The sequence below is a fragment of the Lissotriton vulgaris genome, chromosome 7 (genome assembly GCF_964263255.1).
Source record: "Lissotriton vulgaris chromosome 7, aLisVul1.2, whole genome shotgun sequence".
Lineage (NCBI taxonomy): Eukaryota > Metazoa > Chordata > Amphibia > Caudata > Salamandridae > Lissotriton > Lissotriton vulgaris.
This window is the reverse complement of record NC_141695.1, coordinates 288,589,014-288,615,496: the sequence shown is the minus strand read 5'-3', so window position 1 is coordinate 288,615,496 and position 26,483 is coordinate 288,589,014. Positions and strand designations below refer to the sequence as shown.

The following is a 26,483-nucleotide window of genomic DNA, read 5'->3' as shown; positions in this document are numbered from 1 at the left end:
ACCAACAGGACTAAATGAAAGAATTGAATTCTCTTGTTATTTATAATGATTTTGCTCTGATAATTGACCATGTTGTAACTGTGCATGCTCCAAATACTATATGGTTGAGTTTTTTGCTAGCTCAAAATGTACCCAGTTGAAATAGCTTAGTCTAGTCACACAACACTCCTTTTTGTTGTCAGCGGTTCGATCCTGCAGCAGATCGTTTTTTAACTCACAACATTTCACCCCGGGACATTTACTTTACATTTGAAGGTTCGCATCCCCTTAGAACCTTAGATTACTTTATTTTATCATTTGTAACTTTTTCCCGCACGTAATCATTTTTACGAATAACATGACCACCCACCGGGTAGTCTTTTTTCCTTATCCATTAAATCACATGACCAAACATATGAGCGCGGGAAACCTAATAGTTCACTTTAAGAACACCGGAAACTATTCAGTTTCACCGGCGAGTCAACACTGCTAAACTCCGGACGAGACGCGAGACACTTTAAACTCAAGGTTAGTACCTGCTCGAACTTTTTTTAACGCTACCGCGTTATGAACCGACCCGACACAGAACCCACTGCTCACGATCTTTTTTCCCTCCACCTTTCAGATCAACGCGATTACGCACACCAGGCTTGTAAGTGGACACCCATTTACTTTTATCCACGTTATTTTTATCCACGTTGGTTTTCAGAGAGCATGAGTTTTATTTTCAATATAACAATGCATAAGAGTTAGCGAAATGCACAACAGTATAACTACCAGCATGTTGACATATGTAATGTAGTAATTTGATCCTAATATTCGTTCACATTCTTTTTTGTAGTGTCAATCCCTGATGAAGGGCATATTATTCAAATGCCCGAAATGCATTGGATATGTTTTTCTGATAACGCCTGAGGTATAAATGATGACATTTGAGGAAATATGAAAAAAACTGAAAATAATTGAAAATGATGAAATAAATAAGAAGATATCATAGAAACAGTATGAAAGTGTCTTTTTTCCCATACAAGACACGAAACTGTGTGTGCCAATACGGGATGATACCAGATTTCTTCTGGCTTCACAAATATACTGAGACTCCCGGTTGCAGCATCTCCGCGAAGAAAGTCCTGCCTGCCACGGAGGGCAACTAAAGGCCAAGGACCTCAGCCGCCCTCCTGAACAACCTTTCCATATGAAGCTCCCTCCTCGTAGCCATGGCAAGGGTAAAAGCACACCAGTATCTGGAGACATTTCCAGCCCAATTGCTGTACCCCGTTCCTAACACCAGTCCATAGCTTCTTTTCCGTAGGGCTGGTATTCTGCAGGGTCCAGCAACCCCCTCCCATCCCTCCATAACGCCTAACCCTATCCGATCTAGGAAGCAAAGTTTCTGCGGGCGTCCGGTGACGCCCACTCAGTTCCATGTTCAGTGCGGGATAACAAAGGGGATGGCGCCACTGTTGCCAGGAGCATCACACTGGGGCCTAGGAAAGGAAGAGCTGCTACGACCGGCACTGGTTCTAATTCAGGAATTGATCAATGGGGACCTGCTGGAGGTACAGGCACGGAACCAGAGGGTGCCAACAGCGACCCCAATGGGTACAAAGATGTTTCGGAGGGGTCGGGCCACCCAAATATGAGGCACATGGCCTGAGAAGTTAGGCGGGGGTTGTCTTGGAGACTGCCCAGACGCAGCCTCCAAGGAACCAGGCCTTGAATGCAGATGCTTCCTGGTAGCAACAGACGAGAAGTCAAAGAGAGCTTGGACTTCTTGCACTTCTTCTTGTGCATCAGGGACTTCGGGCTGGTCCAGTTATCGTCCTCTTGACCGGAGGCTCCATTTGTGTTGACACATGTTGAGCTTTAGGGACCACTCCATCAAAGCCTTCATGGCCTGCCAATATGAGCACGACTTCAGGCCCAGACACCACAGACGAATGAGGTGCGGGCCCGTAACCAACATAGGCCGTTGAAAACTCCTTCGATCTTTGTCCTTGACTCCTGGGAGTGAACACACTGCCTGGCAGGAGGTCAGAGTACTCTTGACAGCAGCAGGCACAGGAAAGCATGGACTGGTCAGCCACAGGGCAGTTAAGCTGGGGCAGCCGGGTAGGCAACCTCTAAAGTGCCACATCGGTGAATGCCACAAGATCTGTGTCAGGGGAGAGAAGCAAACTGCAAACGATTAGAGAGTGTGGCGAACCAAGTTTGACTTTAAGGAAATAGCCATCTATAAGCAAGCCTTGAAAGCTTATTTTAACGATGTGCACGCTGAAAAGAAAAATGTCTTTACCTTAAAAATAAAAGCAAAGACATTTTTAAAATTGTTAAGGATTTCTAATCCCCCAGTGCTGTGAGCAAGGCATTTACTCCCACCTTCAGTTGGGTTCCTCAGATGGCTGGTTTCTTTCATGACAAAATCTACCTGATTAACAGTCATTTGCCCCTATGGGCACAGCCGAAACTGATGAGACATTGAGTGCCCCGCCCTCGGGTGTTAGTTACACACTTACCCAATTTGCCCTTGTTGGGCTCTCCTTCTGACCCCCATCCAGGAAAAATCCTGAAGAATATTGCAGAACCTTTAAAAATTCGGCAGTTAACTCAGTTCTTCACTCTTCGCTTGGATAGGGAATGGTACCTAGCTGCTGGAATAGGGCAAAAATCATCCCCCTCCTGAAGAAGCCTACAGCGGACCCTGCGGTCACATCTAATTATAGGCCCATTTCCCTGCTGGCCTTTTCAAAAGTCCTGGATAAGTAGGTTAACTCCGTGCTAACAGATTATATAGAAGGAAACCATGTGCTTCATGACAGTCAATCTGGCTTTAGAACCACTCTAAGCACAGAAACGGCCCTATTGGAGGTTTCAGAAACCATTAAAACTCAGATGGACAAAGGGGGCAGTGCTGTGTTGATACTGCTGGATTTATCCGCAGCCTTTCACACAGTGCCCCATGACCGGCTCCTGCGCAGGTTAGCGGAGTGTGGTGTTGGGGGCACGGTGTACATTGGTTTGCTTCCTTCATTACTGAGCAGCAGCAGGAAATTTGGTCCCCGCCCTTTACAGCTGCCATTCCTCCAATGCAAGTAGGGGTCCCGCAGGGCTCTATTTTGAGCCCCACACTTCTTAATATTTATATGGCCCCACTTGCACGTCTGGCAGAATTGCACAGAACAAAGATTATTTCCTACTCCGACGATACTCAACTTCTGTTTACTTGACACACAAGGTGCGATTTTTTGTGGAATGGAGATAAATAAATGTTTACGAATATGCTACTTACCAGTATGCATCTGTTCTTGGCATGTAGGGCTGCTGACATTCATATCGCCCGCCCTCCTCCCCGGCGCCTGTAGCAGCTGCAGTATTCACATATACTCATAGCATGGTCATCATTCACTGAGTTTCACTCCATCTTGGCCACAATGGCTAAAAACAATCTGGGGATGGAGTCGATGCCCATGCGCACTGTAGTCCAGGGGAGGAGCCACCTATCTCGTGATACTTCGAAGACTCTTCCAGGACAACAATGTGCAATCATCCGGACCCAACACTAGGCGGCGATCTATGCACAGATATGAATGTCAGCAGCCCTACATGCCAAGAACAGATGCATACTGGTAAGTAGCATATTCGTAAACATTTATTCATCTCCATTCCACAAAAAAAAAAAAAAAAAAAAAAAATTCGCACCTTGTGTGTCAAGTAAACAGAAGTTGAGTATCGTCGGAGTAGGAAATAATCTTTGTTCTGTGCAATTCTGCCAGACGTGCAAGTGGGGCCATATAAATATTAAGAAGTGTGGGGCTCAAAATAGAGCATAGATCAAGAACAGATGCATACTGGTAAGTAGCATATTCGGTTCGAGGCATGTGGGCTGCTGAATTCATATCTGTGCATAGAATACATAGCAGTCCCCTCATTAGCGGCGGCCGCCTGTGCCAGCTGCAGCAGTTTGAAAAAGTGTTTTTAGAACAGTCTGCCCTACAGCTGCCTGCTGTTTGGAGTGCACATGAACACAGTAATGCTTAGTAAATGTGTGTGGTAGACCATGTGGCTGCTCTACATATGTCTTCCAAAGGAATGTTTCCAAGGAATGTCATAGAGGCCCCCAACTTTCTGGTGGAGTGGGCTCTTGGCGGAATGGTAAGAGTGCGCTTTGCTTTAGCATAGCAGATCTGGATACATTTAACGATCCACCAAGCAATACCAGCCTTGGAAATAGGGTTACCTTTGTGTTGAGGCGCAAAGGCGACAAAGAGTTGCTTTTTCTTTCTAAAATCCTTGGTCCTATCAATGTAATACATCAGGGCCCGTTTAACGCGAAGGGTGTGGAGCATACGCTCCACCAGTGACTCAGGATTTTGAAAGAAAACAGGTAATTAGATTGTTTGGTTGATGTGGAACTGTGACACAACCTTGGGCAGAAACTTAGGGTTAGTGCGGAGCACCACCCTGTTGGAATGAATTTGGATAAAAGGCTCTTGGATTGTGAGGGCCTGCAATTAACTAACCCTCCGAAGCGATGTAATTGCTATGAGGAAAGCCACTTTCCATGTCAAGAACTGAATCTCGCAGGAATGCAGTGGTTCAAAGGGAGGACCCATCAGCCTGGTAAGGACCACATTGAGGTTCCACTCAGTAGCTGGTGGAGTCCGTGGCGGAATGACTCGCTTGAGGCCTTCCAAAAAAGCCTTGATGGCAGGCACCATGAAGAGTGAGAGGTGCTGCCTGTTTTGGAGATAAGCGGCCATTGCAGACAGATGAATGCGAATGGAAGCATAGGCCAGATTACACTTGTACAGATGGAAAAGGTAACCGATGATGTTCTGAATAGAAGCATCCAGCGGGTTAATGTTGTGGTCCGCACAATAAATGACAAACCGCTTCCATTTTGCCGCATAGCAGGCTCTAGTAGTGGGCTTTCTCGCCTCCCGAATAATGTCCATACAGTCTAGGTAGTTTAGGTAGCCAAACTCTAGGACTTCAGGAGCCAGATAGCCAGGTTGAGCTGTTGCGGATCTGGGTGCTGAATGTCGCCATGGTTCTGCGTCAGAAGGCTGGGTGTGAGACGTAGCCTTTGATGCGGTACCACGGACAGTTCTAGAAACGTGGTGTACCATGGTTGGCGAGCCCACGTTGGAGCAACCAGGATGAGAGTCATCGAGTGCTGCCTGAGCTTGCGTGCCACTAGCAGTATCAGAGGTGCTGGGGGAAAAGCGTACGCAAATTTGCCTGACCAGTTCATCCATATCGCATTGCCCTGCAACTGTGGGTGTGGGAACCTGGCGGCGAAGCTTTGGCATTTTGCGTTCTCCCTTGTGGCGAACAGGTCCATCTCTGGATGACCCCACCTTTGGAAGTACGGTTGGAGTACAGATGGATGTATCTCCCACTCGTGCATTTGGTGGCTGTGCCTGCTGAGCAGGTCCGCCATCTGATTGACTTTGCCCGGGAGGTGTTCTGCCATGAGGAAGATGTTCCTCTGAATGGCCCACTTCCACATGCTCTGAGCCAGATGAGACAGCTGCGGAGTGTTTTCCTCCCTGCTTTTGAATGTAATACATGGCTGTCATGTTGTCCGTCCGGATCAACACAACCTTGTTGCACAGATGTACTTTGAAGGCTTTGAGTGCCTTGAAGATCGCCATCAGTTCGAGAACATTGATGTGCATCTTCCGTTGCTGTTGCGTCCATAGTCCCTGCACCGTGTAATGGAGTACATGAGCTCCCCATCCCTGGAGAGAGGTGTCCGTTGTCAGGATGATCTGTGGCACAGGCTCTTGGAACGGTCGGCCCTTGCAAAGGTTTCGTGGATTCCACCAATGCAGAGAGTTGTATGCCCGACCGCTCACCAACACTAGGTCTTTCAACTGCCCGTGAGCCTGAGTCGACTGACGTGCTAAGCACTCCTGAAGCGGACGCATATGTAGCCTCGCGTGCGGGACTATGGAAATGCAGGAGGCCATCATGCCTATCAACTGCATGAACACTCTTGCTGGAAGCGAGTGTTGAGGTCTGAATTTCTGTATCAGCGATTGAATGCTGCTGACCCTCACTGAATTCGGCTGTGCTGTGGCCGCCAGAGTATTTATGGTCGCACCCAGATACTGCCGTACGTGGGCGGGCTGGAGGTGGGATTGAGTGTAATTCAGTGAGAATCCCAGATCGTGCAGGAGGTGAATGGTGTGGGACATGTGGGAGACACACTGCTGGGCTGACTTCGCTTGGATGAGCCAGTCGTCCAGATAAGGGTAGACGTGGATGTTCCGTCTCCTGAGATGCGCCGCCACTGTCGCCAGGCACTTTGTGAACACCCTGGGTGCCGTGGTGACACCGAAAGGCAAAACCTTGAACTGGTAGTGCTGGTTTTGTATGGTGAAACAGAGGTATTTCCTGTGTGAAGGGTGCAGTGGAGTGTGAAAGTACGCATCCTTTAGGTCTAAAGTTGCGAGAAAATCCCCCTTCCTGAGATACGGGAGCACTTGCTGCAGGGTCAGCATATGGAAGTGCTCCGACAGGATGTAGTAGTTGAGTGGCCTGAGGTCCAGGATGGGCCTGAGAGACCCGTCCATTTTTGGTATTAAGAAGTACAGGGAGTATACCCCTGTGCCTCTTTCCTGCAGTGGCACGAGCTCTACTGCTCCTTTTTGCAGCATGGCGGTGACCTCCTGCTGCAATAAGTGCAAGTGCTCGACCGACATAGGACAGTGTCTTGGGGGCATGTTGGGTGGAGTGGATGTTAACTCCAGACAATAACCGTATTGGATAAGTTTTCAGACCCACCTGTCTGTGGTGATGGACTTCCAGACGGGCAGGAACTGCCGGAGCCTCCCCCCGACCGGTGTTGTATGGTCGGGGGCAGTGACAAGGCATCACTGTTTGTTGGTGGCAGAGGATCTGGAGCTGTTGTTTCCACGTCCTCTGCCCTTGGCGCTGTTGCCACAATATCCACCTCGACTTTTGTTGGTGTAAGTGGTCTGAGTGTTGCCCTTGTAGTATTGCGTGGACTGGGAGAGCTGGCCCCTGGAAACGCCTCTAATGCTGGAGCGACGAAAAGACCCACCCCGAAACTGCTGGGACTATAAGGCACCCACGGATTTTGCAGTCTCGGTGTCTTTTTTTATCTTTGAGGGTGGTGTCAACCTCTGGGCCAAACAGGTGCTCTGGGTTAACCATTTGGTTCAGGATGGTGGTTTGGATTTCTGGCTTAAATCCAGAGATTCTCAGCCAGGCATGTCGCCGAAGCATAACACTAGTGTTTATAGCTCTGGCAGCGGTATCAGCTGCGTCCAGAGCGCACTTAATTGAAGCGTTAGATTAGCTTCCCTTCCTGAATCAGCATCTCAGCCCCTTCCTTGTATTGATCAGGCAGATGTTGCAACAGGGTCTCCAGTGCATCATAGTGTGCCCTGTCATAGCGCGCCAGAAGCGCCTGTGTGTTAAAAATGCGCCAGATGTTGGTTGCCTGTGCTGCTACCCTCTTCCCCGAAGCCTCAAAGACCTTGGATTCTTTGTCTGGGGGAGGAGCATCACCCGTAGTCTGAGAATTAGCCCTCTTCCGGGCATTCGAGACGACAAGGGAGTCCAGAGGCAACTGTCCTTTGATGTAGGTAGGATCAGTAGGCGCCGACTTTTATTTCTTGTCAATCCTAGGGTTTATCACCCTTGCCCGGGTAGGTTCTTTAGAGATCTCAGCAGCATGCTTTAAAACACCTTTCAGCATAGGCAGAGTCGTAACAGTTTTTTCTGAGACTGAAAAGGTGTCAAAGAGGAAATCTACATCCACAGGGTCAGCATGTCTCTGGACGTTGTGATTGTTAGCTGCCCGCTCAATGAGTGCATTGAAAGCTGTAGAGTCTTCTGTAGGGGACGTTTTAGCAGAAAAAAGTTGGGGGTCTTGTCCTGATTGAGGATCCCCAGGGTTCATTGGTATCCTCAGTGTCTGTATAGACAGGATAACTATTCATCCTCATCATCTCCCTCACCAGCGTCCACATCTGAGTAAGTGGGCGACACATCATGCATCTGTGGGGAAAGGGGTTCCACCAAGACGGGAGAGCAAGCAGAGTCCTTTTTCTTGAGAGGGATCTTGTAAGACTCCAGTTGGGGTTCTGGGGTGATTTTCCGCTTCAGGAGGGAAAGCCTGCCCGTTTCGGCGTCGATGAAGTGTTCCTGACGCTCGTCCCCCGAAGGTAGTCGAGGTCGCGGACCACCGATGACTCCTTCGGCGCAGAGTAAACCTTTTCGGGCACGCCGGCCACCGCCTTAGGAGCGAAAGCCTTCAGCAGCGAACGTGAAGTGGATTGGCGTGGACGCCTTAAGTGGTTTCTCCACAGGTTTCGCAGGCGGAGTTTCCTTCGGATCGACCGACACGGTGCCTTCACGGATGCGCTGCAGGGAGTCCGTCACCTTCTTGGTGAACGCGGCGGATGGGCATGACGGTTCAATGGAATCCTTCGAGGCCACTTTTGGAGTCGACCCTTGGGGCGCGGCGCCCTTGGCCTGGTCCTGCGGACGCGGGGTCGTGAGGACGTTTGGGTCATCGAGTCGCTTCGTCGGGTCACCGAGAGTCTTCTTCGGCTCGCCGACAGCCTTCTTCGGGTCGCCGAGGCTTTTGCTGGTGTCGATAGTCTTCGGCGCCGACGCGCCCGTTTCAACCACCTTCACTTTAGTCTTCGGCACAGCAGACTTTGTCTCGACGCCCTTGACTTAAACCTTCGGCTCGACAGCCACCGTCGGCTTCTTCGGCGCCGAAGCCTCCGAGGCCTTGGAGCCGACCAAAGCGATGCGCACTTTCGGTTTCGAGGCTGGCACCTGCGCAGTATCTGGCGTCGAGACCGTAGGTTTCGTTTTGCCAGGGAGTGGCTCGGCAACAATGTCCGTGGCCGAGCCCGAAGGCGGGGCCGTGGAACCCATAGCGAGATCTTGGGTAAGGCCCGAAGGCGATCCCTCGACCTGGGTCTTATAAATCGGCACGGCCCCAGAGTCAGTTTGAGGAAGCTCCTCATCCGAGCTATCCTCCATGGCCCGAGGGCCCAGTCGTCGTCCCCTACCTCGTCGACGACTTCTTCGCCCTCGAACATCTCAGCATCTGCTTCGTAGTCATCGTCGACGTCCGACGCGGGGTTGGATTCGGAAATGTCCTGGATAGATTCGTCCTCGACATCCCCTGCATCGAAGATGTCCACAGGCACCGGAGCAGATTGCTGGGCCTCCTGGCCCGCAGCTCGAAGCTTAAGCGTCTTCTTGGACCTGAAGCGTGAACAAGCCATACACTTGTCCTCATCGTGGTCCGGCGACAGACACTTGTTGCACACCGGGTGGACGTTGATGTGGGGGTACTTAGAGTTACAGACCGGACAGCTCTTGAATGGACTTCGGTCCATGATGGACGGTCGATAGATCAGGAACGTCGACTGGGCATTCCGTGCCGAGAGCACGCGGTAGATAATCCGGCTCGGAACCGAGCTAGAAGAAGTAATGCCGAACGCAAGACAATACCAACGTATAGACTAAAGACCTTTTGGTCTCAAGAAAGTTTTCTATCGATTCCGACAAGAGGGAATTAAAGACATCCGAACCCAATGGCGGAAAAAAACAATCTGAGGATGGAGTCAATGCCCATGCGTTAATTACATCAAGGTTGGACTACGTAAACATCTTGTATCTGGGGCTGCTAGAGTATTTGCTCAATCGGCTGCAGGTTGGCCAGAACGCTGCAGCCAGAGCTATTCTTATGGTAAACACCAGAATGCGCACGTCGCCCCACCTGAAGATACTGGCTCCCAGTGAGAATGAGGGTCCTGTTTAAAGGCCCTAGTGCTCGCTTATCATGCCTTCTATGATATGGGTGCGGTTTACCTGAGAAATAGGATCCAAAGTTATCAGCCTCAACGGGTCCTAAGATTCGAAACAATCCCTTATGGCGATTCCCAAGATCACAGATAGGATGGTCATTTCAGGTTCAAGCTGCTGGTCTGTGGAACGAATTGCCCCTTTACCCAAGACTGACACAGGACTTGCTGTCTTTTAGGAAACAACTTGGAACGTGGCTGTTCCAACAATAACACTATGGCGACTGGGCGGGGCTCTTTCGGTTTCAGTTTCTGAGATTAGCACCGGGACACAGAGTATCCGCGCGCTTTATAAGTACCCAATTTCATTTCACAAGGCACGTTGTTTGACACAAAACTCGACATTTTAGGTGGTACCATAATGGAGCTGGCAAACAGTGTCTGCTCAGGTGGAGATCCAATGTTAACCTATGGACATCATATCCCTTATAGTGTACCTTAATGGTAGACACTATAGAGACATGTAAGCTTGTACATATAAGTCTACACTCTCAATATACTGAACCCTGCCTCCTGGGCACAAGAGGCCTTCTCTAGGGGTGACTGACATACCAAAACTAGTGCATTTGACTGTGCCACACATGGTGAGGACACAGTTGAGTTCAGGCAGTTTCTACTGCAATGGCGGGCCTGCTGTCAATAGTTTGACTTGGCTACCCAGGGTGGCACCCTTTTACCACCTATCCCCTAGGTACTCCTAGTACAATACACTAGGGACTTAAAAGGGGTAAATTCCTTGTCAATTGGGATTGCCAATTCAAGCAACAGTTTTGGGGAAAGAGCAGTGACACTGGGGCTTGGTTAGTCGGCTCCAGTGCACTGTCAAGAGTCGAAAGCCAGCATTAGTAGTTCAAAGGAGGGCAAAAAATTGGGAGACATCTGCAAAAAGACCAAGTTTTTTTTCACTGAGTCAATGTGTTTTAGCTAGGTTATACAGCAGCACAGGTGCTGTGCATTATGGCTAAAAGTTGAGAAAACAAGTACTATGACAGCTAGCACTGGAAGCATCAGAGTTTTTTTCTGGCGAGTGTACAGGAAGAATGGGCAAGCAACGATTGGGGACGGTGCCAGTGTAAGCAACAACGGGTGGGAGTGGGGAAAGAAGCAAATTTGGGTGAGAAGAATATTAGGTTAAAAAAAATTAAGAGAAAAAGTGCAGGCAGAAGGAGGACAATGACAAAGAAATCAGTACTCTGGCCATGCTGCAGGGGAGAAACACATGAAGAGTAAGTGAAGTCGCCACTCGCTAACCAAACAAGAGCCATCAAATAAGAGGGATGATGAAGCCAACCAATGGTAAGCTAGGGGAGGGCTCTAATCCCCCTTTAAGCGAACAAAATGTCTTGCAAGCAGCAGTCTCAGGCGAGACTCACAGGGACATCATGCAAATGCAAAGAAGTCCCATCACAGACTGCGATTTGGACATGAAAAAGCAATCTTAAAACTATGCACAGCAACTCTATAACCCCAATATAGAGCTTTGAAACTCCTCAATCTAGTCACCACTTACCACAAAGCAATTGGGCAAGCTAAAGATGGCCTTTGCTGCCATCGAAAATAGGCCTTGAGAAATATACTAGCCTGTCCGAAATGGTAACTGATTTCTTTCAGGCAAGTTATTTTATGGTCCTACCGACCTGAACTGGCAACAGAGCTAAAGCTGGCAAATAACAGGTATTCTCATTCAGAAAATAAATAAGCAACAAAGATGCCTTCTAAAATTTAGTTTTATCCTGTCACATTTGCTGTGCATACAAAGACAAATGTCAGCTTATGTCTTCTTATAAACTGCAGCTTTTCCTGAAGAGTAGAGTTTAATTTTCTTTCTCGGACTACTAAATTAGAGGATTTTGTAAAGTGAACTGTCTGACAATCACGCTTGGCACACAATGTTTAAAAAACAGGTAAATTCACTCAAATATTTCGGAATATTTCGAAATATATTTTTCAGTAGTTTGGAAAGCACTTTTTCCCCCTCTGATGGGAAGTGGAAACAAAGACTTTAAGAAGATTAAACCAAATCATAAAACTTTACTTCGTGATATACAATTGAAAAATATTTGCTGAAATCTGATTTCCACACATTATCGTTTATACTCTATATAGTTGTATTAGTATAACTGCAGGTCTGGAGTAAAATGCATGGCCATTTCAATGGAACTGTCTGTAAATTACATTATGCTTTAATAATGAATTTATTAAAAAAGCGTTTAAAATATGAACTGAGAAACAAGCCTGACCTTGCCCTGATGACAATGCTATTAGTGAACTTCGAGACAGGTCTGTGTTCATGTGTACCCAATCTGTGGATTCCATTTTTATACATGGAGCAAACCTTTATAGGCCATTAAATTAAAAACAAGCATTTACAATGCAACGGTTTCGCCTTTACAAAAGTTAGAGCTATTGGCATTGTAAATGACAATATTTTTATTTATGGGTTGGTTTTGAAAACAGATAAATAAATGGCATTGTTACTTACAATACCAATAGCATAATCTCTCGCAAATGCTAAACACACACACCCACAGAGAGCCCCCCCACACACACGCAGAGCCTCCCCCCACACAGAGCCTCCCACACACACCCACACAGCCCGGGCGCGAAGCTTGACAAACTGGAAGCCCACGGCATGGGGGTCTCTTGAGCCCACTCCCCAGAGTGACCCACTCTTTGGGGGAATTGTCACTTCCCCTGATCCCATTAACACTGTTGGACTACTCCAAGCACCCTGGCGCCTTATTACCTTACGATTGGAGGACTGGCAGGAGTGAGTGATTGTGTGAGTGAGTGAGTGTGTGTGTGAGTGAGTATGCGAGTGAATGAGTGAGTGTGTGTGAGTGAGTAGTTTGCACCATAGCACAACTCTAAATGAAATCACTAAAATAATGCGTCGTTCTGCTTTTACACCCCGCCATTCCCTTAAACAACACCCTGCAGCTTTATAGATAGGCCGGTGCAGCATAGTTTTCATTGAATCCGTTAATAGCATGAAAACGGCGATCACGCTAAGAAAGCGATTCGAAGCCTTACTAGCGATAGAAGGCACTATCAGATAATCATAACACACTGCAGCTACCTACTGCTACTCCAGCCTGAACGGAGTGATCTCTCCCGTATGTTTTACATAGTTCTTCATACAGCCTGCCAGATTTCTAAGCACTGTCGGCTTTTGTCAATAAGAAAAGAGGGGAAAGGAGTGATTTGCCCAGGATCACCTCATTAAAGTACTTAGTCACACATGCAGAGCTCTCTGACATCTTTGTTGATCACAGTGCTCTCCGAAAAGGAGCCTCGCACCCAGCGCTTAATTTGCATATTACCGCGCTGCCAGTAAAGCACTGCCATGCTTCTCCCAACCGCATTTAATCAGCCTTCCAAAGCAGGATAACCTTAGGACTTTCTCACCTTAATTACCCTCCTCCCCACTGGATAGACAAATGCCCTAATTTCAACTAACTGAGCAGTGAATCTGCCCTAGGGTAATTCCATTACTATATGTTGCACTTATCTCCAGGAAAAATTCACTTCACTATTCCGAATGCAGAAATGGAGGTACCACATCCTAATTCCCACTATTTCCCTCGTTCTGAAATGCCACCCTTTGCAAGCTCCCTCTTACATAGACACAAACACACACACACTCTTTAAGGTAGTACCTGGAGGAAAATGTGTTAGCAATTGCCATACAAAGTTTAATGCGGTTCAGATGTAAACACAGTCAGCACCAGAGTCTCCAATTACCTTCGTTAGTCGGAATGGAGCCCTGAGCGCCTCCGCTGTAGACTGATAAAAAATATTTTAAGGTAAAAGCAATGGGAGAAAATAACATTATCGCATAGCGGGAGATTTTAGGAAATACTGTGTAGTTTTGAATTTTAAAGTAAGCAAAACGTTATCTTCTTTTCCGACAGATTTCACAAGAAAAGTCCTCCAATTAATGGGTAAAGGACTTCAGGCAGGGAATATCCCCAGGACCCCGCGCAATTTGGGACCAAACCTGAATCTGAAGTGACACAAATACCATTTCTTCCCGATCTGAATTTAACAAGACACAGAGAATGATCCCTAAGACCAAAAAAATAAACTTATTTTTCCATTTTATGTAACCGTACATCCATCTCCACTTCCAACGTAACTTTCCAGGCTCTGTCCTATTTCTTCTAGGTCAATGGTTCCTTCCTTCCCTTATAAGTTAGTTTTCTCGTCATCAACCAGGCATTTTTATCTCATTTGCCGTTTCTCATCAATTGCCATCGCTTTTCCAGCAACAGCCATGTCACTTCAAACTTCTCTTTTTTATGTGGGGACCCTTACCTAAATTCAAATTAAGTTTGCAGTGTTGCACCACATAAAGCAGCAAAGGTGTAAGTACAGTGATAAACAAAGTAAAGGAGGCCCATTAATAGCATCTTTTCACAGGCCCTGGGCACACACAGTGCACTTTACTAGGGGCTTACCAGTAAATCAAACATACCACTCATGGAAACCCAATCATAACACAAAGTACAATAGATGAACTTGCACTGTAGCACAGGATAGCAGTGACAAAGTGCGCAGAAACACGAAACCAGCAAAACGAAGTCCAGCATTCACTCAAAAACAGGCGGCTAGCAAGTATAAAGACAGGGAAAACAGCCTAAAAGATGCCAGGTGCCAAAATAATGCCTAATAGGTGCTAATGAATTAAATAATTACAGGATATTAAATACTCATATAGGAACATGTGCCCCACCAGCTCTCTTCCTGCTCGAAGTTTATCAGTCTGTCCATCTCCTCGAGCCCCAAAGGCTTCACTTCGTCTAGAAGGGAATGGTCCAGTTCGGGCTCCGGGGGCGTCGGCACCTCTTGCAGCCTCCTGTTTAATAGTAGCTCTTCTTCAGCATAAGATCCGGGGTTGTCAAACACACAGAAGGAGCCCAGCAGCGCCCGCGACACAGGACCTGAACCCAGAAGTGCAGCTGCTGCTACTACAGCAGCTGGGTGAGAAAGACGTGGACCAGGGACACCGGCAGCCGGGAGAGCAGCGGACCGGCAGAGCTGCGGCTCCGGAGCTGCTCGTTCTGCTTCTCCTGCTTTTTTACCAGTTCCTGCAGCTTGCGCACCTCCGCGTCCGCACTCAGGTTGGAGTTGATGTCCTCCATGACTGGGGTAGTGATGCGGCCCCTGCCGCCTTCTCGCTGGGTTTCCGCGCCCACTCTTCTGTTAGTGTCTTTCTCCCTGGTACCCAGCTGTCCCTGCCGCTCCCAGGGCGGTCACTCCCCGAGGGTAAATCCCAGCCTCTTCCTTCAGTTGGGCATTCCAGGCTCTCTACCGCCAGCGTTGTTAATACTGTTCCAAGCGCTACTCCTCTCTCCCCGGATATTACACGTCCTCACGCCAGAGCTGTCAGTTCTTCTGAATTGCCCCTACGACGGGTTGCGAGTCCCTCCCCGACTGTCACTGGGCACTGCCCAGCCAGCGCCACTCGCCCATGCCTCCGCTTGCTACCGGCCCAGTGCAGCGGGTGGACCCCGCACAACTTCCAACACCCAAACCGGCCTGCCAGCGTCGGCCTACGGTGGCCCGTCTGGACCGGGCCACGCCCACTCGGCGATCTGCCGGAGATAGGGTGACGCCATCTTACTAAAGGCGACAGTTACAAGTGGCAAGCCTGGAGATTAGAATGAGCAGCAGTAGCAACGGATACAAACTCTTTGCAAACGAGAAAGAACACAGGCTGTATGCGTCGCAAACACAGCTTTAAGCCTTGAAGTAACAAGTCAGGTCCCGGGCCGCGCTGTGATTGGCTGACGTCACGGGGGTGTCCCGGGCCGGCAGCCAATCACAGCGCGGCCCGGGAATGACGTCACGGGGGTGTCCCGGGCCGGCAGCTAATGGCAGCGCGGCCCGGGACGAAGGGGCGGGGCTTAAAAAAAGCACCAGAAACGCCCCCGAATCGAGTTTTCGTGAGAAAGCGCGATTGACAGCCTCTGCCTCCCAATGGCTAGCCTCCATTTATGGAGCTAGCCAATTGGAAACAGAGGCTGTCCTAACCTCACTACTAAAAACAAAAGATTTCGACTGGGAGGGGCTTCGCCCTTCGCCAAAAGTCGAAACCTAAAAACGTGTTAAGGAACAATCCTGACTTCCTCTTCCCGGAGTCCTGGAGTGCTTGCCAGACACGCCTTCTGAGGGCTGCACCTGCAGCCGGCTCCAGCGCGCTGAACAAGCTGCAGAGAGAGGCCTGCGGTCAGGAGCGCGCGGACAGAGTCAGGCTAGCGACGAGGTAAAGTGGCGCGCGCAGGGGTCAGTTCTGTGGCACGTGGTATGTTCATTCAATGCGAATAAATGAAATTCGGCTACACAGTCAGTGTTTTACGCTTAATAGGAGTGGCAGCTTAATATTTGGCACGGGTTTAGCTTCCTGTTCCGGAGGTGGACAACAGTTCACGAATAAAAACTGTTTTACAGCAAAGCGTTGGAAGTCAGGCAGACGGAATCAATTTGAAAGGGAATAAGAGGGACAATAAGAAAGACAAACAAGACGCAGGGGGTAGAAAAGAAAAGCAGGGAAAGGAGATGAGTGGCAAAGAAGAAGAAATTTGGCTAAACTAATAAGTCAAGTCTTGCACCATGTCTACTGCACAATGTATGTCACCTTCAGTTAAGCACACAAACCTACATATGTTTTACGACCACGTCTTGTCTTCCTCACCCTAGTCCTAATCTTGTAAGCATTACTGTAAATAAAGTAAGTATTTTCCTTGAATCTTTCCTTCATTTCCTTTACTTTCATTTTAATATATAAGCAAAAGTATTGCCCTTTTGAATCGCTCCGTTCCAAAATACTCCGTCCTCACAACCCACAAGACTTTATCTTCACAGTATTACTTCCTGTTTCTGTTCCCGTTACAAAGGTGAGATACTAGTTTCTTCAAAATGAAAGGGTCACCTATATTGCTTAAGTATCTCTTTACTGTGCTTCACTTTAGTTGGCACACGGTCGGACTGGGTCACACATTGGGCCCAGACAGCAAAAAAAAAAAGGCCCCCATTAGCGAAGCAAATAGCTAATAAAAATGGGGTAATATCAGGAAAATCAACAGTGAAAACCGGCCTAGCTGGCCATAAGACTGGCCCACAACTGATCAAAAACAGCCCACAAACTCATCTGTCAGACCAGTCTATTAGACACTGCCTGGTTGCCGTAAAGTCCAGCCCGACCCTGAGTTAGCAATATTACAGCGTTGTGTTGTCTTTGCTCTCTCGCCTTGATTAGTTCAGAATCTGATGGGGCTCCTGGGACTCTTGTAATGAGGTGTTCCATATTATGCTAAAAATACCTCTGGGTTCTTAGGTTATTACCTTTATTCAGAAAACCGAACTCGGACAGATATTTTGAGATCAATGGTTTAGACCCATCTCCGCCAACATGTTTCTGCCCATAGTAGCCTAAACGGTCTGGGGCATTCTACAGGGCGGATGGATGCCTAAAACTGATTACTGTGAGAATACTAGTCACTGACACTCAATTCTAAAAGAGTATAAGCTACCTTATGAACCCAGGTGAATCCTACCTGGGGCTGGAAACGGATACTTTTACTCCTACTTAACTTTTAAGGGGTACCAGCTTCCTGGTCACATTCCTGAAATTTGTCTCTGGGGCAGAGTCACTATCATTTCAAAGCTCTGCTGTTCTGAATGTCTTGTGCACCAAGTGTTTACAAAGGTATTGGTGTTATTGTTCCATATCTCCACCAATAAGGGTTCATCTATGGCCCTATTTAGACGTTTGACTGATTTCTGCCCATGGTTAGTTAGACCTTATTTTGCTATAGGGAAGTCAATCTTCTCCCACTGTTCTGCTGAAGTATTTGGCCCAGGATAAATATATGTTACACTGGCAAATTCCTATGTTCCTGTTATACTTGTTACACAAAATCCCAAAATGATGCCATTTTACCACGTGGTCTTGTGGCATAATTTCAGCTCAGGAGAACAGGAATAATGTGAACAACCTACATGTAAGCAGCTGTTGTTCATGGCACTTGTGTGATTTTTTTGCACTACATTACACCCTAAAATATAGTGATAAGTGCCAGTTTTCCATATCGTGAAATTGTGCATGTTTTTTAAAAGAATTTAACGGAATTAAACAAAAACAAATTACATTAATTTTGCACCCCCCTACTCAATACACTGATGCCCAAGAACATGGGTGAGTGGATGCCCAGCTATTTCAATGGTCTATATTCCTTTCCCCCAACTCCCCTGAAGGTGCTTAAGAAGATTCAGAGGGATAAAGTTTAGGTATTCCTAAAAGCACCTTTCTGGATGAGGATCCTATGGCTCTCTCTTCTGAACTAAATTTCAAAATGTCCTCCTCTTCACCTCTTGTTATCTAGCAATCCGTAACTTTGGCCTAAACTCTCTCAACAATCTCTGTTTCATCTCCATCTGACGGCATACATGTTGAGAGCTTAGCCCTTTCATTAATCAGGATGTTCTGCAGCAGTCGCTTCTGATATAAATCATATTCTAGGTAGAACAAATGGTGTTAAGATGAAGGCCTGGATCCTATTTCTTGCAACAATTTTTGCAGTGGGGTAAAACAAAATGGAGCCCACCCGCAGAATGTGAAGGATCTCTCAGCTATTCATTAGAATGTGGCTGACTGGGGGCCACTGACAGGTTAGAGGCCCCTGAAGGGTTGGGGGCCCCCTTCGCCACATTCTAATGAATAGCTGAGAGATCCTTCACATTCTGCGGGTGGGCTCCATTTTGTTTTAGGTGTTAACCTTCCTGAGAGATTAATTGAAAAGCAACCGTTCACTCTATACTCCTAATATCCTATAGGGGTCTATTAGTGAGACTGTACATTCAGTATCATCTGTAGAAGATTTAGCAAGAAGACTTATTAAGGTGTTATTAATACATACACCTACCCGGGTATGGGGTTTACCAAAAGGTTTAAGGGGGCTAGAGGATTCCTCTTTTGAGCCATTCTAATCGATCAGTACACCCTTTTTTTTACTTCGCAAATTGCATTTCTTTCGCCAAGAACTTCAGTAAGACGAGAGATCAGGGCTCTGGTAAAAGATGTCCCATATCATAATTTTTTCCTGGTAGTGTAATCTTAAAACCAGAGCTGGGATTAAATCTAAAGATTACTTCTCGAATTCATTTAGAACAAGAAAATGTTTACATTTTGTTGTTTTGAATCCTTCATCCCTGGAAAAAGAGAAAATGCACACTCAACATGTTTGTGTAATTCTCTTTGGGCTATCTATGGAACAATTAATAAGGTCCAAAAAACTACAACTCCTACTAAGAGTCAATAGTTCAAAACAGCTTTTTCGTCAGTGAAGAAAGGAATTTGGGCATTCGGGGCTCCTCTACGAGACGTATTGAAACTTCTTGAGCTAAAGCAAAGGGCATATCATCAATAGAAACATGCACGGCTGCTACATTTACTCATCATTACCCCTTACACGCTACAGATCAGGATTATAGATGTCACACAGGAGGAGTATTGCCTTGTGATTGAAGAGATAAATCAAAAAGTAGTTTTTTAAATTTCATATTTCTGAGAACGATCTCTGTAGCTTATATTTTTAGTTTTTCATGCATTAAAAAGGGAAAAATACGTGAAAAGAGGCAATAAAAACAATTGGCTGGTTGTAACATTTTATGTATTATTGTTTGATTACTGGATACATTTTCGCAAAGTCAGTACTGAGCCGAGGAAGACGAGACGTAGAGAAAATGACCTATTGTTTTCTGGTGATGGACATCACCCCTAGACGAGGTATTCCTTCATTATCGCTTCAGGTCAGTGTTGGTATTTCTGAAAGTAGCAGAGTGTAGCTTCAATCTGATGAGTAGGGTGGATAGATTATTTCGGAACAGAGAAAGGACAAAACAATTCAATGTCTTCTATTCTAAAATCAAAGATTTATAAACAGATGAAAAATGTAAGTCTATGGGAGACTGCCTGTCTCATTAACTAGAATGCTCACAGGGTTAGGACGTGGACAATGAAAACCTGGAACAGGAGCTCTGAAGACTGTGGTAAGTAATGTAAGTTACACCTGGAGGCAGGGCTGCAGAGTCTGGAGGCAGTGGTTTGGCTGTTCAAAACTTTTCACATTTTCGACTCCCAGGACCTACTTCCAGTCCGGATGTAAATCTGATTTTTTTTTATTAATCTTTGTCCTATCACTTGGAGCCCAGTTTTCCGGTGAGATGTGACAGAGAGAGTTTGGTGGTATTTAAAGGGAAACGAGCCCCCCATGTCCTCATGAGGCAGTGTCTAGGGCCCAGAACACATTAAATACCCTTCGGTGCCTGTGGCTGCTGTTTCCTTTAAATAAATGACGTGAGTTCTCCAGTAAAGAGCATATCGAGCGTAACCAGGACTCTGTGAGAGAAAGCTTCTCTGGGCTGCCAGAGGTGATATCTCACTCCCCGAACATGTAATTCGTGTGTCCCTGAAGAGCACACGCGCAGCCTAAACCTAGAGCCTGTGAGGCTGTGTAAAGTAGCTCAGTTGTGAACCTATAAGTTACATGCACCTGTTCTACAATATTCAGATCAAAGTGTTTTGGGCAGGGGCGTGGTTTCTGTTTGTTAATTTATTTCTTACGGTTATCTTATTTCAGTAGTGAAGTTAATGTAAAGTTTTCCGCGCCGTGGCCACTCGGTGCCCACGGGCAGGCACAGGCATTACTGTGCCGTGCGCACCCCTCGGCCACCCCAGGGCGCGCGCCTGTTCACGGAAGCGAGCTCCGCGAGACTCAGGTGGCCCGCGAGCGCACGAGAGAGGAGTGAACGAGCGTGGGACCGACGGGAGGGGCAGGCTGGGCAGCTGATGCGAGGTCTGGAGGTCGGGCACTCCCGGGCGGCCAGGGAAGGACCGGGGAGCCCTCGGCGGACAGCCTAGCAGCAGGCAGGGGGCGAATGCAGCAGGAAGGAGCGGCAGTATACTTATGAGGAGTATACTGTCTCCCAGCTGCATTCTTAGCTATGCTCATTACCTGTAGCGCCCCCTCCTTCCAAACTGCACCTGCTATTGGGTTTAGGACGACCTCTCTCAGAGAGTGAACCCAACTATTATTGTTACTGTATGTTTCTTCTTTTTCCTACACGAATTAGTAAGTGGGCAGTGCAGTTGAAACTTTGTGATGTTTGCATCTGTGCATAGGGACGGGACTTCGCCTAATACAGAGGCTGTGTGCGCCGAGTGTGTTGTGGTAATGCTGAACTCCTCTCCATGGAGACCGGCACAACCCAGCCCGAGGGGGGCTATTTCATCTGGTGCATCGGCTCACAGCTCCCTCCTGCATTCCGCGGGTCTTTTCAAACGTCTCTTGCGAGTGTTCGCCAGACCGTGCATTATTCAGGAGTTTGGACTGACGTGTAGGTCACGAGACGCGGCACTGGCGGCCTTTGCAGGGCAGCTCTGGCAGCAAGGGCTGCACTTGGTCAAGGAAATGCGTGTTACTGTTTAGTTTCAGTCGCCCCACCTAAAATCCCAACAACCTCTCGGTTGGGTTCCGGAAGAGCGATAGCAGCACATTGTTTTTCCTGCTGTGTCTCTCTCGTCAGATAGATCTGACTGATGCTACTCGCATTGTTCAGGTTGTTAGTCCATTAGAAGTGAAATATCCGTATTTTTATTTGAAAGACCACCTCTGCCCTCTCCCCTACTGCACACAGGCTGTATGCGTCGCAAACACAGCTTTAAGCCTTGAAGTAACAAGTCAGGTCCCGGGCCGCGCTGTGATTGGCTGCCGGCCCGGGACACCCCCGTGACGTCAGCCAATCACAGCGCGGCCCGGGAATGACGTCACGGGGGTGTCCCGGGCCGACAGCCAATCGCAGCGCGGCCCGGGACAAAGGGGCGGGGCTTAAAAAAGCACCAGAAACGCCCCCGAATCGCGTTTTCGTGAGAAAGCGCGATTGACAGCCTCTGCCTCCCAATGGCTAGCCTCCATTTATGGAGCTAGCCAATTGGAAAGAGAGGCTGTCCTAACCTCACTACTAAAAACAAAAGATTTCGACTGGGAGGGGCTTCGCCCCTCGCCAAAAGTCGAAACCTAAAAAGTGTTTGTACAACAGATATGCAGAACCCACATAGTTGCAGGTGTCTAGTGTGATAATTAAAAAAGGAGACTTTGAAATAAAATAGGTGTCTAAGTTCACACAGTTTGAGATGACTATATGGGTCCAGTGCATTACAGTTAGGTTGAGTAGACTCAAGTCACGAGACCTGCAGGCTGGTAAAAAAAGTTGTACGTTTGAGGCCTGGGAATCCATACCTGTGGAAAACCACACCAGTGATAACAGTTTTAGCAGAAGCTTGTAATTGCACCCATTAAAGGGTATGATAAAGCATATGACAGCTGGTAAGACACTCATCTTCATGAATAATGAAAGCCTTATCTGTGCATAGGGGAAGCCGAGCTATCATTCCGACCAAAACAAATACTTTCATGAAGCCATCTAACAGGTCATCTGCAGGCAACTGTTCACCAGCACTACAGTCGCCTGCAGAACACAACCCTGCCAAGAGGTGCATAGTAGAAACAGTTTAGGGTCAGGTCACTAGGACTGCAACACAAACCTCCCACGTATGGTGAATTGGGAAGTAGTTATAGTGCTAACAGGATGGGTTGATCACTTTGGTTGACTTGAAGATCACATAATGAAATGCCTTTGTATTCACACTTAGAGGGTAAGGCAAGAGTGGAAAGCAGCAGAGTTGGTGCAAGCAATAGATTTTAGTCCGAAAGAAATAAATACACCCGCAGCTGCGTAGGAAAATATTAGAATCATGAACATCCACAGAAATCCATCTTATCCGGTTAAACTGTGGAACAGAACATGAATGCTTTGTCATGTATGGGGCACATTAAATCAAATGCAAAACGTATTAGCAAAGCTTTTTCCTTTTATCCTAAGAAAAAAATTGGGAGTACTCCATAATAGTTTCCAATTATTCTTTTTTTAAAGTGACACTGGACGTACCTTGATGGAGATCACAAAATGGCCACCATTCTTGAGGAAATTATGAGCGTTTAGAGCAACAATTCTAGTCTGATCGGGTTGGGCAACATCTGCAAAGATAACATCAACCATACCTAGCAGAAAGAAAAGAGTTGCATATTAAATAGCAGCAAATACAGAAGGGTAAATAACTATGACACATGCAACTCATGGTTGAGGAATGTTATTTAGGTTATATTTGTGGTATGTAAATACAAAAGAGTAGTTGATTAATATTTCCCCAAAAAGTAAATTTCCCAAACACAAAACTTTGACTTGTCCAGAAAACATGCTACATAAAGCCTTAGTCATTTAAATTTAATGTTAACTATCTCAGTTCACCCCAACTGATCCTGCAGCTCCTGAATGATAAAATACTTTAAAACTCCAATGCAATGGCATTCACATGGACTTATCAATTCTAATAACTACGCTGAAAAGGAAGAACTATCCAAGTCCAATTTACTCACCAACTAACATCCGATATTTGTGTGGATGTCTTGCATCTTCAATAACTGGAATGATATTGGTGCGTTTTTTGGCTACATTTATGAGATCACGACCGGATCTGTGTGAAAATTCTACTGCATAAACGAGTCCTTCCTGCAAAAGAAAGTGGTTGGGATTGAGAACTGCATTGTACACATTACTCCAAATGCTTATTTGAAAACGTGCCCTATGCTGCATTTCAATTTCATGGCAGCTAGGCCATTAAAATATATTAAAATTCTGGTACATGGTAGTAAACCAATGAGTTGAATGTGAGCTCTACCATTACCTGTAAGCTTAGGAATTTGGGGACTTTACCTTCAAGCTAAAGAGTAAAATTAACATTTTCTGGCAGCAATCATGCTCATCCGCCACAACCCAAACACTCTGGCAAATAGGGCCAATATATTCCCTTACAGGAAGAATGAGCTGCAACATCTCTTCAGTTGCAGACCAACTTGCAAAGCAAACTTCTGCATACCGTTAACAAATATTGCCAATTAAGATGTTGTTTGGGTGTTTCCCCTAAGCCACTAATGGGCTTCGCTCTCTTTACAGGACTCATCAGGATGGGGAAGCCCTCTGGTAGCCATGCGCTCTACAAATCTGAATCTAAGATACTAGGCCTTACACATGTCTCATGTAAAAAAACTTGGTATGCCAATTGGAATGCTCTTGGATACTCATCACTTCAGATTAGTTAAGCTGTTGAGACACTCTGCCATCAGCAGAGATGGGATACAGAACTGGGTAGACCGATCACAGAGGGTCAGTGGAAGGACTTGTGGGCTGTGACACCCAAGATTTATCTAAGCACTCCTCAGAGGGGATCACCCTATGAGATAATGCATCAGTAGTACATGACCCTAGTGTTCTTAGGCTACATCTTACCCATGGCAACTGAGGATTTCTAGCAGTTTTGTGGAGATAGGAGGCCTGTTCCAAAAACAATGATCATGCATAGCGACATAGACATTCTACATGGAAGCTTTTGGACACATGAAGCGGACCTTGGGCTTCACAATGTTTGCGGATACGGAGCTGGTGCTGTTTGCGACTAAATCAGAAGGTACTACAAACAACTGAGCATAGACAATGCAGATGCATGAGTTTGTAACAAGGACTTTCGGTTTTATGGTATTCTGTTCGTCATTTCCATCTATGTGTTGATTTTATGTATATTTATTCATTTTTAGGTCGAGCCTGTGCAGCGCATGCGCTGCTTACCATGCTGTGTTCGGATATGGAGTTGAAGCGCCGCCCATCTTTTCAATTGGCTCCTGTCCTTTATAAATGGTTGCTTCCAATTTGTTAACCCCTTTCCTGCTGGGTTTTTCACCTCCTGTGCGGGGGGAAGGGGAGACGTGCGCGGTGCCGCCGTGCTGGTGACAAGCTCAGCTCAGCTCGTCATGAGGCACAGCGGAGCTGCACTCATGACGAGATGAGCTCGTCGCGGCCACACCAGTTTTTCAAACGTTCAACACAGCAGGGAAATTATCCCAACGTGTGAACGTTCCAAGGGCTGTGACTAGCTCAGCTCGTCATGAGTGCAGCTCAACCGTGCCTCATGACGAGCTGAGCTAGTCAGTAGCACGCAACGGGTTAATAGGCGTGTTAGTCCCGCCTTAGTAACACCATTCTACATTTGTAAGCTCCCATGAAAACTGTAATTTCTGCTTGTGTTGTCATACAGTTTGTTTTTGCTACAATTTAGCTGCATTTGCAGGCACAAAAGGCTCTCCTTAACCAACTCTTTTTTTCATGGCGGCGCCCGATCATGGACGCTGCGCTTTATCTTACAAAATTGTTTCCTGCACGGTGCAGCACTTTTGCACGCACGATGCTGCTTAACAAATGCTTTTTATTTTTAAACTTGCCCATTCTCCGCTTTTACGTTAATGGCGGCTGCACACCTTTCTTTAGATGCGGATAGTCTAGAGACTAGGGGGAGCTGCTATTAAAGTGAAAGTTCAGCATAGGGCACGTTTTCAAATAAGCATTTGGAATGCAATAGGTCTGCATTTGCTAGCTAGATTTTAAGCTATTAGCATTGTAAATGTCCATGCCTTTTATTTATGTTTTAAAAACCACAAATAAAAGGCATTGTCATTTACAATGCCCGTAGCTCAAACTCACGTAAATGCGGGACCTACTGCATTGCAAATACTTGTTTATCTTGTGTTAGGTGTATAAAAGAAGCTGGAAAGGGTGTATTTCCACATTTATTCAGCTGATAAATGTATACTTATATTTGAATGTCCAAGATGTTTTAGCAATATAGATATATAGTAGAATTCAGTCTCTCAAAAACATTCACCGTATAACAGCTGTATATCTGGATTAATAAAAGCTTCATTAGGTATTTTTTTTTCTTTTTTTAAACTTCCCCTACCTGTCAATCTGCACACCTACTGATCGGGCACTTGCAAGTTACGGCAGGGAAAACCATCTTAAGAATACTAATAGATAGTTTCTGTATGTATTTATAGATTATAAAAGTGCATGTTCATACCAAGGTAGAAATCCTTGCCAGACTACTTGTAGACTTTTTAAACCCCTGGGGCACAAAGGGTCCTCCAGTTGTTCAAAATAAGAATGTAGATCCCAGGCCATGGGCCCTACAGACCCTAAACGCCCAAACTCCACCATCCATACCTCCCAACACATTGGGAGAGCTCCCTCAGCACCAGACATTAGTTTGCCTACATACCAACCAACACATGATTTCTTGACCCATGGTCTGAAACGCCCATTCCTAAACCCTCACTAGGGTAAGGTCAAGGAGATTAGGGAGCAGGACGTGAGAGCAACTAATGGTTCCAGTGTACATTTTCAGGCTTGGTTATGGAATGGCTATGTAACTTGAACAATGCTGCCTTCGGCAATGCCTGTTATGTTTTTTGAAAACCTAATCAAAAGAAGTTGAAGTTAAAATGCATTGAGGGTATTCCGTGTTGCTACATTTGAAAATTCTAGAGGCAAGATTTCAAAATGCTTTGCTGAATTGCACTATTTCCTACTTCATTTCTATAGTGTGAATCAGATAAGCACATAAATTATCCATCAATGGTGTTTTAGTAGTAGAACTATTTGCATAGACATTGGTGCTGTATCTAGGTTGTA

General features: G+C 46.5%; 1 protein-coding gene across 1 annotated transcript in view; it reads right to left on the bottom strand.

The window, feature by feature from the left end:
* Positions 1-26,483, bottom strand: part of FBL (fibrillarin rRNA 2'-O-methyltransferase) — an 86,350-nt gene that overhangs the window by 19,358 nt on the left and 40,509 nt on the right. Inside the window, exons 6-7 of the mRNA XM_086930084.1 lie at positions 23,342-23,474; positions 22,854-22,966 (exon numbers count right to left, since the gene is read on the bottom strand). Of these exons, the coding sequence (XP_086786210.1) occupies positions 22,854-22,966; positions 23,342-23,474 (246 nt within the window). The remainder of the gene's footprint in view (positions 1-22,853; positions 22,967-23,341; positions 23,475-26,483) is intronic.